The sequence below is a fragment of the Cryptotermes secundus genome, unplaced genomic scaffold (assembly GCF_002891405.2).
Source record: "Cryptotermes secundus unplaced genomic scaffold, Csec_1.0 scaffold99, whole genome shotgun sequence".
NCBI lineage: Eukaryota > Metazoa > Arthropoda > Insecta > Blattodea > Kalotermitidae > Cryptotermes > Cryptotermes secundus.
The window spans coordinates 3695703-3715281 of record NW_019725842.1 but is presented as its reverse complement, the minus strand read 5'-3'; the positions used below and the strand labels follow the sequence as shown (position 1 = coordinate 3715281).

General features: G+C 40.1%; 2 protein-coding genes across 7 annotated transcripts in view; one reads left to right on the top strand and one right to left on the bottom strand.

The window, feature by feature from the left end:
- Nucleotides 1-19579, bottom strand: part of LOC111863636 — a 525149-nt gene that overhangs the window by 311511 nt on the left and 194059 nt on the right. The gene's annotated exons all lie outside the window — the stretch shown is intronic.
- Nucleotides 1-19579, top strand: part of LOC111863631 — a 349465-nt gene that overhangs the window by 261460 nt on the left and 68426 nt on the right. The window contains exon 2 of the mRNA XM_023850125.2: nt 17573-17777. Within this exon, the coding sequence (XP_023705893.1) occupies nt 17573-17777 (205 nt within the window). The remainder of the gene's footprint in view (nt 1-17572; nt 17778-19579) is intronic.

Genomic DNA, 19579 nt, shown 5'->3' with positions numbered 1-19579 from the left:
GCACTGTAATGAAATCCCGCGAGCTATCCTGTGAGATTTTGCATCATTTTCGTCAGTCCTTCCAGGAGAATTAGGAATGGTATCTCAAATTACGCCTCGAAAGCTTGCAATTCATTATTCACTAATGATCCTACAATTTGAAGCTAGTGTGGTCTGAGCTACTGAGAGTGTCGTTGAATAAACTAAAGAGGATCACATGTCACAGAATAGATCACATTCATATCTGGAAAGTTATCTCTAAAGTCGAATTGACTATGATTAGCCATGCAACAACAAATTGTTTTCTATTTATCTATGGCTGTACAGTCATTTTGTTGGACCTTAGCCTCTTTTTCAGTTTGCTAATCCTATACACAGTCGGTAGGACGCCTTTGACGGGGGATCAACCCGTCGCAAAGTCGCTACCTAACACGAAACACAGAGATCCATGTCTTGAGTAGGATTCGAACCACGATCCCAGCGTGCGAGCGAGCGAAGACAGATCCTGCTGTAAACAGTGTGGCTACTATGATCGGCGGATTTGTGTCTCCTATAATAAATTATTACGGAATAAAAGAACAAAAAGGTCATTCGGGAATGCCAAATAGGAAAGGAGACTTGAAAAAATATTCAGAACTGGAATAACACTTATTAATATTATATTTTGTCACCTAATTATAAAATTAAAGACGAAAATTGGCGAGATATTGAAAGTACTGTAACAAAACTTCGGGTTCCATAAAAGTGAGCGGAGTGACTATCAGCTTCTAAATAAGGTCTCTGATTCATGGAATTAATTAATCATAATGCCCCACTATATCTCCATACAACAGCCTTCTATTAGCCTTGTGCACTGGTAACAATCTATTGAAATATAGCGCGTTTTGTTATCAGGACATTTTTAGCTTTTTGGATTTGTTTTAATTTATTTCGAAGGATGCGGTATATTATTTTATTGTTTCCGGTACTATTCCGGGACCACCTCTGAGGTCTAGTTGTCAGAGTTCCTGGCTACAGATCCAGAGGTCCGGATTCGATTCCCGGCGCCACCAGATTTTCTGAGAAATAGTGGGTCTGGAACGGGGTCCACCCAGCCTCGTGAGGATAGCTGAGGAGTTATTTCAAGAAAATAGAAGCTCCGGTCTAGAAAACAGAAATCAACGGCCGTGGGGATTCATTGCGCTGACCACGCAACGCCCTCTATCCGCTAAAGTTGGCACTAACTTCGCCGACAAGCGGCGGTCGTTCGGTCGGTATAGTTTGCTTGCGGACTATTCATGAACTTGTCTGCAAGGTGACAAGCCTGTCAGAGGAGTCGACGTTCTTGCCGAGATTCCATCTTCATAATCCCAGAAACAAGTCAGACGCTTTGTCAACAGGAGGATATTCTTAAACGCTAACTGTACCTCTCTCATTACGAATGTGGGAATGAAATCTCCTTACCTAATTTACGTATTACAGTTCAAATACAGTATGAGAGAGCCGGGATATCGTAGTCGTTATAGCAACTGGCTACAGATGGACGATCAAGGGGTCGGAGTTCGAGTCCCGATAGGGATAAAAATTTTCTCTTCTATACCTCGTCTGTATTGGCTCTGGGGCCCTCCCAGCTTCCTATTGAATGGGTACCAGGGGCTCTTTCCCCCGGAAAGGGGAAGGGGCGTGAAATTGCCCGCTCTCTTCCAACTAGTGCCGAGGTCAAGAAAATGCGGATCTATGTGTCTGCTCCCCATATGTCTTCATGGTGTAGTGCTTAATTAGTCAAGCACAGGGACAACTTCATCTTTTTACATTTTCATACAATATGACGCTAAAAAACATCGCCACCTTAATTAAGTTCTGTCAACAACAAGGTACACCCAGTANCCCCCCCCTCTCTGTTCGTGGTGTCCGTTTATCACGCAGAGAAGAAACGCTCTATGATTCCGAGAACTGTCTATTATTTGCGAAATGGGAAAAGCGCAGAGAAGCAGACACAGTGTCATGGTGGGAATCCTTCCAGATGCAAGGTATTTTGATGCAATCATAAACGATCTCACTTCTTCCTATTCCGTCATAAAACAGACTGGACATAAACCTTAATAATTGAATCTGGGCGATACAGCGTACAGAGTAAGCTCTGAACTTTGTATTCCTCTTTCAGACTGACATAACTCTAGCAGAAAAATTATGTAAGATAAATTGTTAATGTGTTTCATTAAGCACCGTTCCATGAATTCGTCCATGTATTAAACCCTGTACTAGAGGGAGGTGACTTATCAGCTCTACTCCCCGGCCGCTCTATTCCTGCTGAAAGAGTCCCCCATATGCATTAAACAGTTGACTAGGTGGGCGGTTCACAGCGGCCGCGCGGTCTAAGGCATGAACTGTCTTTGTCAGCTCGCACACTGAGGTCGTGTTTTCGAATCCAACTTGAGGCATGGATGTCTGTGTGCGCTTATTATGTATCTGTGCTGTCGCGTTTATATGTAGCGGTTTTGCGACGGGCTGAACAGCCGTCCGAGATGTCCTACCGACTGCGTAAAAAGATTATGAAAATGAAAAAGTGGCCAAAGGTCCAACAAAGAGCTGTGGATTCATAGATAAACAGATGAAAATTGTCAGTTGTAGTCTTGTTTTCCGTCTATAATGCGACAATTTAAATCTTAAACGACACTAAATCACACACAACACAAAGCAACACTAGATTCACACAACCACGAGAGCGACACAGTCAATGGGACACAAACGGCAACATACCGAAGATAGGGAGATAAAATCTAACGTCAGCAAAATTAATGCCATCTGACGAAGTACACAGCGCAGTAGACTCATTTAAACAAATGTGTTGCCTGAAGATGACCCTATGTGGCTGAAACATGTAGCATAAACACGGAGTGTACAAATATTTTAATGACATTTTAAATATTTACGAACATTTCAGTGAAGTAAATGTGATTTAATGCCGTTTAAAATTTAAATTGCTGCATTATATAAGACTACAAATGATACCTCAATGCAACAGGATGCTGAAATATAATGAAATGATAGTTGACTGGGCGGGTCTCAGAGGACGCAGTGACGAAGATAAAAATATCTGAACGCTGGAAATCGAATGGCGGTCGTCCAGCCCGAATGTAGTCACTGCTGACTGTGTCACTCCAACTCCATGACAGATGTTACATAGTTTCATTTATGTGCCAGATCTTACTACAATTATCGTTTTGTTTCGTTCAGTACCGTACATGTTTACAGACCTGGTTTTCTTCATTCCAGTTTGGCTCAGCTCATGCGTTCACGATTCTGACTTGTATTCTGAAATCAGCATGTTCGAGTTTCTGCCGGGATAACCTATTTAAATAGACCACGACTTTTACTTTCCCAGTCTTTCCCGCATCGTAATATTATAGTCATCCTACCATTGCTGGATTTCTGGACTTTGTCCATCATCCTGTATTCTGGAAACTAGAAAACACAACGTTTAGGAAACTGGATCTGTTTCCGTCCTCAGATGGGGGGAGACACCTACTCACCGGACCAGTAATTGAGGTTAGTTCTTTCTAAGGGACCCAACAGAGTGGGTGCCTCTCCCCATCATCTGAGACTGCAAACAGATCCAGTTTCTGAAACGTCATGTCTTATAGATTCTAGAATACCGGACGATGGATAAGGTCCAAACATCCAGTAATTCTGAGTATTATATACCATCGTCAGAACCCTTTACGATCTACTCATCCTACCATGCTTATTCAGACACTAAATAATGTCTGCAATTGATAATGAAACGATAAATAACGCAAAAATCATCTACACTGCTAACTATATTTAAGACTGATGTCTTATGATGGCAGGAGAGAATGAATTCAACGTCCCCAAACAAAGTGGAATGAAATACTCCAAATTAATTAAGTACTGATTTTCGTCTCCGTTTATAGCAGATATGGTGCTTAGACTGCTTCAGTCCCAACTCACACCGTATAACATATCTCTCAGCAAGAATTCGTGTTCATTTACGCTTGGTTAATACTGTCCATGTCAGAATTGTTTCTACTTCTCGATGAAACCTGTAAGTGCTGTACACTGGGCGGCTTCTGAAAGTCCGATTTCAGCTTCAGGTAAAGTACTGGTCATATCAGAGACACTAGACCGGAAGTTACATTCTCCCATGAACATTTACTTTAGATGGTGGTTCCAATTTTTTTCAAAATCCGTTGAGGAGTTTCGATGTTTAAATACAAGGAAGGACAGAACAACAAGCGAGACCTCTCCGCTGAGAGATATTTTCTTGCTATCAGTATACGAGTATACAAAGTATATATAAAAATAGTTTTAATGCATGTACCCACAGAATATTCCAGCAGGAATGTAGCAGCACGTGTCAACTTTCTAGTTAATTATCCGAAGTAACTTAGTTCCCAAGAACCTCACTATTCTCAGAAGTGGGGAAAGTCGCGTGGTTTCACAGCCCACAAAGAGATAAAGACCAACAGCTAAAGTTGAAGTAGTTTTCCTGTTAGTAGTAAGCATTCTAGAGGAAATATCCTTCACCAAGAAATTGTGATATGTTCATGAAAATCCTATTCGATTACCATTTGATTTAATTATTAATGTCAGTATACAAACAAATAATTACAATCTGAAAGTTCTGCTGGGAAGCAAACACATAGATTAGTTAGCTATAAGTGAAGAAAAAAATGAAATCAAGAGTTATTGGTAGTTTCAATGAAAATGGAAATTAAATATGTGTAACGGAATTTACTCTTTATGATAAAGATATGAGATATGCACGGTAAGAAACATACAGTACATTTTATTATATGGTAACGAAGGCTGGCAATAAAACGAAATACTCGTAGGCTGGGGAAAAAAGTAAAAAAGAACCCAACATTGGTTTCATGAAGAATGCAGGAGAAGAGAGGGGATAGACGAGCTTGAATGAGTTTAAAATAGGTTATATTATAATTTTAACGATTTCATAAAATAGACTACTTAAAATGCTAATTTTGACGCATGAACTATTGTGGAAACAGAAAGATGTACCAAAGAAGTGTAGAAAATTAGAGGTGTATTGGCAAGAGAAGTAAAGGAAATAGAGTAATGAAGTTAAGGAAGAAAGGGAAGCCATCAGGTATATTTTGAGAGAAATGTACGCCATATTTGAGAGTAATCTTTTAATTTGATAAAGTAATCCTTAATAAATATTGATATACATTTTAAAAAAATTTTAATGTGTGAAACACCGTGATTAAGGACAAGAGGTATTGAAGACATGGCTGAAGATTTTATAAAATAATTAAAATAATTATATGAGAACGTAAAACAAAAAACAATAGACATCAACATGATACTAGCAAAGTTTTGGACAATATTTTCTAACTATGAAAGAAGGAAACGAAATTTAACAAAGAAGCTTAACAAAATTAAACCCCAAAATAAAATACTTCGAATTTTAAAATATCCAATATTTGCCGAATTTATAGAGTGAGGACTTACACAAAGGACAAAACGAGATGGAAACGCTATTGGTTTATGGAAGAGGAACAGGACAAGGACGCAGCTTCGACCCTTACATATTTCACAGTTTATAGCTGATATTATAGCTTATACTAGTGTAATGACCGTTACAAATTCCACGGAAAGTTTGCTCCTTTGTTATCTAAAGATCTAATAGATATAAAATACGGTTATCATGCCGCAACTTTCAGAGCATGATTCACAGATTTCATATTGCAAGGAAAATCGCTTTATTCTTGTTTTCGTCCCTCCCTCTCTAGCCCCGATTCTTGCCTTTATCTCATTCTCTTTTCTTCCGCAATCCCTTCCCATACTTTCTGTCTTCCCAACGCCATTCCTCTGCCCTCCCGCTCCACTTCCCTGAAAGTATATGTACACGTTGCCCCTACGCATTTGTACTTCCAGAAGATGTGTAAGTGTGTGCGTGTGTTACCAGGTGATGTGTTGAGACTCTGACTGCTTGACAATGAGAGCAATTTATAAAATTTCAGCGTTTTCCCCCAGATTATCGAACTCTTGAATGGAAACATCTCAAGGAGAGACACATTAGCGGGACCTAACGAAATTCATAAAGACAATTTATATGACTAAAGAAGGGGGGCGGTCACGGTAGCCGAGCAGTCTAAGGCATGCACTGTCTTCGCTCGCTCGGAAGCCGGGATCGTGGGTTGGAATCCCACTCAAGGCATGGATGTTTAGTTTGTGTGTGTGCGTTTTTCTGTGTTTGTGAACAGGTAGAGGCCTTGCGACGAGCTGATCACCCGCCCAAGGAGTCCTACCGAATGTGTAAGATCTAGAAAATCCGAAGTGAACGGAGAAGTTCATGGAGGTAGGCCTAGGCCCACTGAGGCTGCAGTGCCAAGGGGGGGGAGGGAAAGACGGGGGGACGAATAATTCTAGGACTTGCTAATTTCACAATATCAGATCTTTACATTAATTGTTTGTGGACAGCAATAGATCGAAATGTAAAATACTGTGTCGAATATCATTCAAAACATAGGACAGATAACCCTTAAATACTATTAGTAAGGAGCAATGCTGAAGCGGAATAATAGAGGGGTTGAAATTAACAATAATAGGCGTTCCAAGGAAAGTAAATTAATTAAGAATGACCGAAGAAATTACAGGAGGATAGAAATAATGATAGTCTGAAATAATTGCTAAAGGCTTCAAAATGTTAGTAGCTATTGAAATGCGTTCATCGAAACTCCTCAATATGAAAGTGAATATTGTAGAAAATTAAGAAAAATATTTTGTGGGTTGTGACCCCGTGTAAACTTGCAGCACGGGTACTTGGTTTATTCTTAGGTTCTGAAAATGTAGGAAGTACGTCGGTGAAGAGCTGCCAAACTACGAGCCCTCACGTCCGAGAAGATACTATTTCGTGATCATTGCTATGAAAATCGACACAATTCAGTGGAGATTATGTAAGACAACACTGAGGATATCCACATCTGGAGCAAAGTGTGTAGTCAGACTGGGGCTGAGGAAAAAACGTTAGAACTGCGATATATGGAGCAACTGCTAAGTGTTGGTCAAGGCACTTGCACCTTGGAACTCAACACTTAGAAAGAGAATGTTACGAACGAGAGATAAGTAATTTAGAATTTGAAAGACAGGAGCAGACACTGAATATCAGAACAAATGGAAACCCATATAGGATATATACGATATAAAATAAATTTTATATGTAACAATATCGACCACTAGTTCTCTTTTTGAACATAAGCGAAAAATACTGTGGTATTTTATAGAAAAATGAAACGTAAGTTGTTTTCGAAGGAACTGTGTAAAAATTGAGATAATCTGACTAGTTCAGAAAAACACGGTATATTTTCTAATAAGCGGAGAGATACAGGTCAGCATTTGAGATGGAAACCATTATCCCTTTTATCGGGGAAGGACGTTGTGAAACACGTATTAGTAACACTCAGAATTACTGGGCTTTTAGACCTTTTTCTATCATCCGGTATTCTAGAGACTAGATAACACGAAGTTTCGGAAATTTGATCCGTTTCCGTCCTCAGGTGAAGGTGGAAGACACCTACTCACCGATCGAGGTTAGCTCTTTCTAAGGGACGCAACTGAGCAGGTGTCTTCCCCCCTCACTTGAGGACGGAAACAGATCAGTTTCCGAAATGTCGTCTTTTCCAGTCTTTAGAATACCGGACGATGGAAAAAATCCAAAACCCCAGTAATTCTGAGAGTTATATAACATCGTCAGAACTTTTGAGAATCTACGTATTATTAAACTGACCAGAGACAAAAAATCATGGAGGAAAAAGTGTGTAAAATTTGCCAGCAAAAATGAAGAATTCAGAAGGTTGCACAGATGTAATCTGTTTTATGAAATATTCGAAGATATCTATACAGGATTACATATGAATGAAAATAGAGGTTTCCTGCCTGAGTTCTGGGGATAATGCCCTCTGCCTGCAACACCCGCCGCAACGCCTTATACTTGTAGCTTAAACAACGATCAATCTTCTCTTCCTTCCTCGCGACCGCTTATTTCGTGTTGTTGCCAGACAGACCCTGCAGGATATCTCTTCTTGGAACGACTGCCAGCTTTCCGCCCCTTTCTGACACATGCCCATCCTAATCCTACCTAGGACTCATAACACCTGAAACTGGCGTGAGTGATGAATTCTGTCGCAAAACAAAGGGGATATTTTGCCCATCACGCTTCGGGACGTTTTGTTGTGCCACGCAGAATTGCAATGCTACAGATTTTTCTTGTGTGAAGAACCCGAGGCACATTTTCCTTTCTTTCTTACTTCAACCTTTTTTGGTTTCCAGCTTGTGATGCACTCCTGCGACCGGAGTTACGAATGATATTGTCAATGGACACCTAATGTTCTTGCTGTATAAGATCTATATGAATGTGTGTGCTTGTTAAATGACAAGAAGATGCTTTATGACATGCACAGCTGTGCGTTTTTAAGTGCGAAGGAAGGAAGTTATGCATCATAAACCACAATCGAGCACACAAAATATCTTGCATGAAATGCTCCGTTTTATTCATGACGTTTACTCTCTCCTGACTTCTGTAATGCCCACAGAAGTTTTGCATGTCCTAGAGCCCCCCCCCCTCCACCCCCAAAAGAAACCTCTCATCGACTTTTGTCAGATAAACTGGGACAAGCAGTGAAGGAAAATAAACGCTTCCTGTTTCAGAAGAAACTGTGTATGCTAGCGACGCCTGCAGAACCTACTCGGGCTTTGGAAGCCTTAGTGTAATGAAGTTTCTGTGTGGCGGCGCAAGAACAGGAAAAAGTTTCCTCCGTTTCAGTGAAGCTTCGGGCGCATATTTTGAATAATTTCTAATACTTAAATCGCTGATCCAGTTTAAAAAATTCTGGAATTTTATTGGATACAGTGAGAACATAGAACATATTGTGAGTAGGTCGCTGAGACAAACGTAGAAAGATATATACGCTATGGAAAACACAAAGATCCCGAGAGAATGTTCGTCTGTCTGCATGTTCCATTTCTGAGAAGAAACACGAGTGGAAATAAAACGATATATTTTCTCGACATTATCCACCGTCCTAATTTTATTTATGACAATGTTTCGAAGACTGCAATCTGCCTCCATTCTCATGTAAAAACCTGCTCTGTTTGGCCTTTGTATAATATCCAAAATATTCATCACTGTATTAATACGTATAACATCTGGCTCAGGATAGGGACCAGTGGAGGGCTCTTGTGAACACGGTAATGAACCATCGAGTTCCATAAAATGCTGGGAAATTCTTGAGTAGCTGCTGAATTGACGGCTCCTCCAGAAGGGCTCAGCTTCATGAGTAAGTAAGTAAGTAAGTAAGTAAGTAAGTAAATAAGTAAGTATTAATATAACATCGTTAAGTACTTCTAGATCTACCTCGCGGTGTTTCCAACGCCCTGACTTTGAATTTCAACCATTTCAGATATAACCTTTTGCTGAAAGGCTAACCACTCTACAGATATCACATTTCATAAAGTCAGACTTTATTTTGCTTAGATTCTCACGATATTCTGAGATGTGACGCCATACAGTTCGGCAGATAGGGTCCTCCGAAACATTTATTGTTTTCTCCAAAATGCACATTCACTTGCCAGAAGACCACATCTTAATGTCTTCCATGTATTTATTTAAATGTTTTCATGAAATATGAATGTCGGTGCCAAGAATGTGAGAGTAATTTCAGCCATGGAGAACTCCTATGTGAACATAGATATGTGTCAAGCGGTCCATTCACCCACTTCATTACGCTGAAAGTACAATACGAGTATATGAAGTAGGCATTATACTCGGTACACATGAAAGAATATTAAATTCTAATCAGAACTTTTAGTATCAACCACCAATGCCATGTTTCATCTAAATTCGCCTACTTCTGCAGATTAAACTCGCTGTTGGACCGAGAGGCAGAAACGGACTAAGGGCTGGAACACACACAGCGACATCGGCCATACAGAAAAATTTCGTACGATTTTTTTTGCCATACGACCTCCTTTCCACACTAGAGCGACCAAATACATTTCTTTGCTCTCCGACTGTCGTACGGTAGATGTCGCATGTCGTCACGTATGAAAGCTGAGACTACACTTTATATTTTACTACTTGATGCAACATGAACCGTACGGACGTCGTACGACCGATGTCGCTGTGTGTGTTCCAGCCCTAAGAAATACCAATACACCGTTAGGAGTGTATATAATTACATGCTCTCCGTATAGGGAGTACAAAATAAAGTTATAAAATCCTTCACTATGCCACGATAATGCGGCGACTCCTCGGACAGTGGTGCATTCAGTATCGTAAGAACAATTTTGCGCGTGTTTGCATTGATGACGCATTTAGCGCAGTGTTCCTTATTATGCCATATTTGATATCTCTTACTTAAATCTTGCGTACACGAGCACACTTCGTTATGATTTATGTGTAGTGATTTTGAATAATAACCTTTCTTAAAACTAATAATGCGGTTGGACAGAGGACCTGTTGCACAGTGATATATTACATCATTATAAAGGCGAATGAATAATTACCCCTGTTTCCCTACGTAACAGTTTAATAAATATGTAATAGTTTGATGAATGCATATGCAAACACAAATAAATACAAGTCAAATGAATAATTACTAAACTTAAAAAAAAAGCCATAAAAGCACAATCGTACGACATCTCCAGAAGATCTGCCTTAGCCTAACTTCCTGTCAATAAAAGTTATATCTATGGGCAAACTATAGCAATAAAAATATATCACTTGTTGCTTCCATTTAGAGAGTAAACTGGACATTGTTTTATTACACCCACTGATATAGTTGCACTAACAGGCTGTGTTACGCATTGATTCTTGGATGACATCGTCCTGTTTTCAGCCTTACATATTATTTACCTCCGAAGCAAATCGAAAACATGAAGTTGGCTAATAGGTAAAAATTTCGAAGGCGCAGGAGTTACTGAAAGATACTGTTTCGCCAGTCCTCTGGCTAAACTGAGGAAAATAACAAAAATGTACATATATCAGGATAAAATACTTTGTAACCTGCCTAAAATTCGAGTCAGATACTGAACAAAATCACGTCTATGGAATGTTACTGTTTCATTATTCATTTCTATAGTCACATAAGACTGCGCATGCGCGCATACTGGGCCGGCATTCACGGCATAGGAGGACAAAACTCTCATCTATATTTGCTCAATGTTTTCGGCGGCACATTTTAGACTTTTTTCTTTTCTCGTTAAATTAAAACCAATTCTTGTGATACTTTTTGTGACTATTGATTGGCAGTAACCTGAACGTGTTCTGCAATAATGCAAATAAAATTTTGTTACGAATTACGTGAGTTTTCGTCAAAATGTTTGGAAATTTAATGTTATTCTGGAGAAATTTTGAGAACTTTGGTCTGTATTAGATGGTGAAGGAGGGGACTTTTGTCTGTTTGAGCGGCACGGGAAGCAGTCGTGCGGCAGCCGAATAAAAGTACACATGCATATGAAGAGGGGAAGGGAACACACTTCGGAAAATGCAGTGCTTGGCAAGTTGCTTTGTGGAGATGAACTCCTCAAACATGTTACCATGTGTGACACATATTTGGAATCATTCCCACCACTTCCTTCCAATTTTACTTATTATACGAATGAAATAATTCCCATGGGCACCACAATGTTGGTGTGCCTTTGCCCTTATAATTTTAACATTAAGGCTGGGGCTACACGAGCGCACGTTGCAACGAACATACTTTATGACGGACGTTGCTGAGGACACCACACAGTTGCAGAATGCGGTGCGTAGATTTTTGTCTGCAATGGAGCCAGAAGAAAGCGTAGCATTCGCCTCTCTTGTTTATTTCTACAACGGACGTCACGACGTGCATTACAACGGACGCATTTTGTGCGCTCGTGTGGCCCCAGCCTTAAAGATGGACTTTCATTAAACTCATCTCATTGCTGGTTACTTCACTTTTAAACTGTGTAAACATCAGGTCTTTGCAAACTATTTCACATTCCAGTTGAATTCCTTATCATCACCAACATGGGCACGCGGTAGCAGTTGGTTTAGGCACTATACTTAAAGCCGGAAGGTCGCGACTTCGATTCCCGATAACGTGATTAGATTTTTTAACTGACCTAATACTTCAAGCCGCACATTGGCCCTGGGTTCGATTCAACCTCTAATAGAAGTGAGTACCATGAATCTTTCTGGGCTGTAAAGGGTGGCCGGCAAGTAAGGCTGACAACCTCACCGCCATCTGTGAGCCGACTGTCTAGAAAATGTGGGAACCTCGACTTCTCACAATTCTATGGGCCTCCACGGCCTGTTACAGGGTAGCTTTACCTTTTCTACCATCAGCAAGAACACCCTCTGTGGTAGAAACCGCTTCACTGTAGGGAACCAGTACCTCGTGTGGTAACAGATAATTTAAAATATGATACAATATGAAATATATATTGAGTACTTAATATGAATATTGGGGCTGTATTCTAATACCTTAGAGTACTTTTTTACCATGGCTCTTCCAGCCCATTCAGGGCCAAGGCCTCCTATTCACTTCCGTAGTTATTTCTCACATACGGTAGGATTCCTTGGACGAGTGATCAGTCCGTCGCAAGGCCGCTACCTAAACACAGGACAATACAAACATAGGGTAAACGCATAGACACACCAAACATCCATGTCTTGAATGGGATTCGAACCAGAATTCCCAGCGTCCGAGTGAGGGAAAACAGTTCATGCGTTAGACGGCGCGGCTACTGTGACCTACAATACCTTAGGTAAAAGGTAAGGTAAAACTAACCCTGTAACCGGCCGTGAAGATCCATAAGGTTGTGAGACGTTGAGGGTCTAGCCAATTGGGTCACAGATGGTGGTAAGTTTGTCAGCCTTTTGCGCCGCTCGCCTTTTATCCACCAGGAAGATTTATGGTACTCATTTCTGTTTGAGGCTGAATCGATACAAGGGCCATAGTGAGGCTGGAAGGATTAGGTAAATTGAAAAAAAAAATCCACCTCATCGGGACCCGAACCCGCGTCCTTCTGGCTTGTAGCATAGTGCCTCAACCAACTACGCTACAGGTATGGTAGAGCAGTAAAATCTGTGAATATGGTAATGGGTTTTCGGCCTCTCTTTTGATCGAGTTAGCAACTATCAACTTTTGAAGGCAGCTCCAGTATCATAAATTAAGTTAAACCATTTTTATCGTCATCTCTATATCTGTATTACTCGTGGAGCCACTAATTCCTAAACCTTGATCTAACGTGCATGAAGGATATTTGATACTTTTTACGTTACTTAGTTTGAATAATGCCTAGCTCTTTTCTGATCTGACAGGTTTCAGAACCTGTCAATACCTTTGGGCTATAAGTTACCTATGTGAAGCCTGACACATATGCTGCTGCTAGTTTATTGCTTACAAGTATAGTAAAGAAATGGAGTTAGTCTGCGCCTTCAACAGGTGTGACTTTCAGGTTAAATAATGTAACAGAGCGAAAACAAATGATGAATTGTGCGCGAGTTCTTCCTGCGAGGCAGCCTTGTTACGTATCTCAGTCTGAAGAAGACTGATAACGGTGCTTGTCTGAATGTAAGCTTTGATGTGATTAGTTTTCATATTCATGATTTTTAAGCATCTCTCTTTTAGAGCTCATAAAGCTTCAGCTTGTAAGCTGGAAATGTTACCTTTAAGAGCCAGTAGCGTGAGTCTACGTTAACTGTTCAATAGCTTACTTTGCTTGAATTAGGTATACTTTGGAGGAAGTCGAGACTAATTAAAATTTTATGTAATAGAAACGCCTTTTAGAAACTTTTAATTGGACGCATTTTGAATTTAACATAATTAAAACTGCGTAGAAGTGTAGGCGGTAATTAGTCAGGTCTTGTATGGCTGTACGTACGTATTTTCGAGTAGGATTCCTCAGAAGAAAATACATCCCAGAATCCCCTCTTAGGCGATACACATTACGTAACTGATATGCCGTGTTCCCGAAGAAGGAGAGGCGTCATTCTCCTGAAATTTATCGATCCCTATGAACTAGTTATGAAGTTCCTTATATTCGTAATAGAAGACAGTGATTTATTGAAACTGCTTCTGCGGAAATCTACCATATATCATGCTTATTTTCCAAGTGTCTTATCTGCATAAGCAAACATCGAAGAGAGAATCTCATAGAGATTTTACTATTAACTTATATCTTTAACGAAAAATCCTATAGAGGGTTGAATTTAACAAGAATATTTTCGAGTAGCTAATAAGAACAATGCACAATTAGTCTCACTTTTTACTAGAGTGTTACTTGTGTTACCGAGCAATGATAATTACTGTTTTAAAGACGAAAACATCGTATGATTTTTTTCAGGAATATTGGCTTCATTTTTTTAAATGTATAAAAACTGTTAACCTGTCGGTTTTGCTCAGCTGTTCTGTTTTCTTGTTAGTTTGTAGTGGGTCTATAAGTTACGTGTGTTAAGCGCCCTTTTGTTCATGGAATCCTACTATTGCTTTCTTAACTCTCTGAAACACAAATTCTGTATAATGAATATTTCAGAATTAAGTTCCCATTTTATACAAAACACACTAATTCTCCGTACATACACAAATTGGTTAATATACATTACGAAGATAATCGTCCTGTCTGCTGAGCTTCATATGGACCACCGAAATGGGACTCCGTGGCAAAATAAAGTATTTTATGGGCGAAATGCAGAATCATTTAATGTTGAAGCACGAAGCAGCAATTGTGTACCACAGGGCCTCCGAATCATTTACAATTTTTAAAAACATTCGATTTTTTGTTTATTTGTTTTACTCCCTCATGTCGGTCTTGCCTTGGTGTGGATAATATGTTCGATTTATAAATCACTTTAAATGAACATAATTATCATTCCCAAAAATATGCTTCAAACAACTAGAGTGCTTTATAGCGATCACAGTGGTCGAGCATTCTAAGGCATGAACTTTCTCCACTCGCTCCGTCGCTGGGATCGTGAGTTCGAATTCTACTTTAAGCATGGATGTCCGTTTAAGTTTGTTAGTTCTTTGTGTTGTTCTGTGTGTAGGTAGAGCCCTTCCGAAGTGCTGATCCCTAGTCCAAGGAGTCCTACCGACTATGTATAGGATTAAGAAACTGAAACAGCGGCCAAGGTCCAAAGGGATGGAGCGAGAGAGAGAGAGACTTTGATGAATTATGTCCTCTGAAAATTTGCAATTTGACAGAATGTTCCCATTTTTAACTGTATTGATAAAAGTCTCAAAATTGTCACTCGCTCACTCATTCATTCATTGTGCTGAACCCTTCTTGAGAAGCCGTCAGTTGTGCAGCAACTCAAGAATTTCCCAGCATTTAGTGGAACCCGAAGGTTCATTACCATATTCACAAGAGCTCTCCAATTGTCTCTATTCTGAGCTGGGTGGGTTAGGTGAGTCTCTTGTTCCCACGGCAGGGCGCGTCCTCAGGTTGTGGATGGAGGAGGGGGCCTCCAAATATGAAGGGTAGCTGTGAATATATTGAATAAGCAGAAGCGGACAGCCGACAATGAGTGGTCCTCCAGCTTGGGGGTTGGCCGTGGGTCTACACAACACCTCACCGTAAAAAATAAGTTTGTTACGAAAGCTCACAAGAGACCTAGGAAATTCTCAAAATTATGTTTTTGAAAAATGGTATTTAATTTGTAATTCAGCCTCAAATATTCACGAACTCAACTGGTGTTAAAATGTAATATTTTAATAAGTATATTATATCCTATGTAAACTTCTAATCGACTTTAGTCATCACGTTAGTAAATGTAACTTATCGGAAATTTCACTTTCATACATTATTCCATTTAAATATACGAACCAGTTACAAATTGCATGTATGAGGACGTACACAACTCGGTATAACTAACAAAAACAAACTCCGTGGTTTTATTCCCCAAGCGAACTATACCGACAGGGCGACCGCCGCTTGCCGGCGAAGTTAGTGCCAAAGTTTTGCGGATGGAGGGTGCCGTGTGGTCAGGGTAACGAATCCTCACGGCAATTAATTTTTTTTCTAGACCGGACCCGATATTTCCTTTTAATAGTTCAATTATCATCACGAGGCTGAGTGGACCCCGTTCCAGACCCATTACTTCTCAGAAAACCTGATAGCGCCGGGAATCGAACATCTGGATCTGTAGCCAGGAATTCTGAGCGCTAGTCCACAGAGGCGGTCTACTGTCTCTGTCAAAACCTTTAGGTAATATAAAATTTCCGTACCTTACAGTTGTCAAAGCTTGGTCCATATTGTAAGCATTTATATGTATAATAACATATACCCACAATATATGTGTATCAATCGTTAATTTATTGATTAATTAAATTTGTATATTGCAATAACAGTTTATTAAGCTATATACTATATATACTACATATTAAAAATTCCTATAGCCCGCTCGACCAAAATTTGGAACTGATCTATTTGATCACACGAGTTGAGAACTGGTGGACACTGTAATGACCCTTCGGATTCCGTAAAATGTCGGAAATTCTTTATAATCAGGGTTACTTCCATAGTATGAGCCTATTAGTTTTAAACCGCTTCATTTTATTATAATATTTCCAGGTAGTACACATGCGACTCCGCCATTTTATAAATCTGATTTGATGGTCGGAAATGGTTGAACAGCATCCAGTTGGAGCTGGGGCCTTGCTGCATTGATCAGTCTGTTATCTCTGCTTGTTTGCTAATTAAGGCCTGTGCAGTTGTGTAGGTCAGTCATTTCTTCAGTGCTTATAACGATAGTAATTGATCGCATCTCGATTCTCTTATGATAGAAAGCAATTAAATTCCTCAATAGCTCAGGAGTCGGTATAGCGACTGGCTATGGGCAGGACGACCGAGGGATCAGGGTTCGAGTCCCGGTAGTGCTTTATAACCATATAAAACTACAGAAACTTGTTTGTTTTCTATGTCTCAACCTTTGCTGTTTTGATAGAACGCTAAGGGGTAATTTCTCCTTAAGCTAAATTCGGGACCACGCTAGAAAATTAATGGAGGGAAAGAAAGTACAGCTCCACGCATTTACTTCCGCAGTAGATGTTGGTGAATTATCAGCTTCAAGACCCAGTCGCTTTTTTCGGGCAAAAGAACCCTCCATAACCACTGGACTGGAGGCTGGCTGAGTCCAGAGAGATCTTATATGCTGTGAAGAACATGCAATTACCTGTCCTACCAGGAAATGAAACCCGGTTTCCTTGCCGGCAATACTGTAGCCTAGTAACTATACTACATAATTCTTGGGGTGGCGTTACACTGAGTTCACTTGGCCCGTCGGCCACTATTTGGCCTACTGTATCAGCCCCGGATGAGAGATGATGATGATTGTGGAGTAGTCGGTTGAATGAGAATTGGCAAGGGGAAACAGGAGTACTCGGAGAAAGCCTACTTGAGTCCACCACAAATTCCCACATGACCTGAGCTGGGATCGAGGCGGGAAACCGGTGACTAACCCCCTGAGCTATGGCATGGTTCTATACTATACATCAGCTCTTGAACAGAATATATTTCTTATGTGTTCTCCTAATTTAATAGCGAACAAATTCTTTGTCTGACAGCTGACAACGCATGCTCATTCTCGTCTGTTCGGTTTCAGCTCGTAGCCATTCAAGGCTTTTGCTCGGCCACGAGGGAATACTGCCCCCCTGGTCCTCAAGGAGCACCAGGACCACCAGGTGCTCCTGGTATGCGGGGTAGCGAAGGACTCAAAGGAGATCGCGGTGACAGAGGATTTCCCGGTGAACCAGGATTACGCGGTCCTCCAGGAATGCACGGAGCACCAGGGCCTAAAGGAGATAAAGGTTAGTAAGAAAAGTAATGGAATCGACCGTAACAAATTGACAAATAATTGTATTGTGCGGCAAATGATTGAGTTCGATTTGCAGTGTCTTAAATTGTCAAGTAAACGCCATATTTTGATCAGAGTACATGAGCACAATCTGTGCCTCAAGTTGTGGACACATACCGAGGCTTTCGATTTTTGTACGTTAAGGAATGAGGACTTCACAAATCGTTTGATGCATAAGTAAGTTACTGTAATTCGAAAGAATAGGTTTAATGATATATATTTTTAACAAGGGATAAAATACGGGATGTTTCTGAAATATGTGGAATCTAGTCGGCTAAGCAACTAGCCTATTGACGAAATCTAGCCGAGACTTTCCATGGATATCGAAACTAGTGGTCAGGTCTCACACAGTACCCGAATATAAACACGGATATCGAAAATAGCAAGGTAGAAACAAAGGAATGGGAACAGACGGTCGAGCCTCAAATAGTAGCCAGATATTAGCAGCCAGAAAATAAATTGAAATGACATTCATGTCTCTATCTAATAGCCAGCTACTAGCAAATAAATTGAAATGAGACATCATGTCTCTAGCAGCAGCCAGCTACTAACAAATAAATTTAAATGAGATATCATGTCTCTAGTAGTAGCTAACCACAAACAAACAAATTGAAATGAAACATCATGGCTCTAGCAGTAGCCAGCTATTAACAAATAAATTGAAGTGAGACATCATGTGTGTAAGTAGTAGCCCTCTGCTAACATATAAATTTAAATTAGATATCATGTCTCTAGTAGTTGTAAGCTATTGGCATATAACTCGAAATGAGAGGTGATATCTGTAAGTAGTAGCTAATTATTGGCAAATAACTAGAAATGAGACGTGATGTCTATAAGTAGTAGTTAGCTATTGACAAATGACTTGAAATGAGACGTGATGTCCATAAGTAGTAGCCAACTATTGGCAAAGAAATTGAAATGAGAAGTGATGTCTGTAAGTAGTAGTTAGCTATTGACAAAGGAATTGAAATGAGAAGTGATGTCTGTAAGTAGTAGTTAGCTATTGACAAATGACTTGAAATGAGACGTGATGTCCATAAGTAGTAGCCAACTATTGGCAAAGAAATTGAAATGAGAAGTGATGTCTCTAAGTAGTAGCCAGCTATTGGCAAAGAAATTGAAATGAGACGTGATGTATCAAAGAGCAGCAAGGCACTGGCACAGAACACTAAATGAGAGGGCAGGTCTCAAACAGTGGCCAGCGGAAAGATCGGTTGTTATCAAATAGTAGCTGAGTCGAAGCACGGATATCGTTGACAGCAGTTTGGGTTTGTTATAGTACGACACAGAAATCGAGAAGTCTGCTTACATCTCGAACATAAGAGCTGAATCACAAACATTTAAAGCAGTAGTTGAGTATTACCGAGGAGCCGGGTAAATTAGCGATCAGACCGAAACCTTAACAAATTTTTCTTTGATCCTGCCGTATGTTCCGTAAAATGTTTATGCAAAAATATTCCAGGAGAAAGCAAATCCATCGTCTCTGCACAATGCTCATCCCGTTTCTCGGTGATAATACCGTCATATCATACAATACAAGTATATTGCTGATAGTCCGGGGATTTCTGCTCTTTCCGCATTCAGATCGAAACGTACATAATACAGCCTGCATCTGCATTGTTCCACTGCTCAACTCAGTGAACTACACTGCCGCTGAACCACCTGGAAAATGTTTTACACTCCCACAAGTTGAACTCGTATTCAGTGCTTTACCAGACAGGTGCTTTTCGAACACAGCCCACATAAAGCACGAAA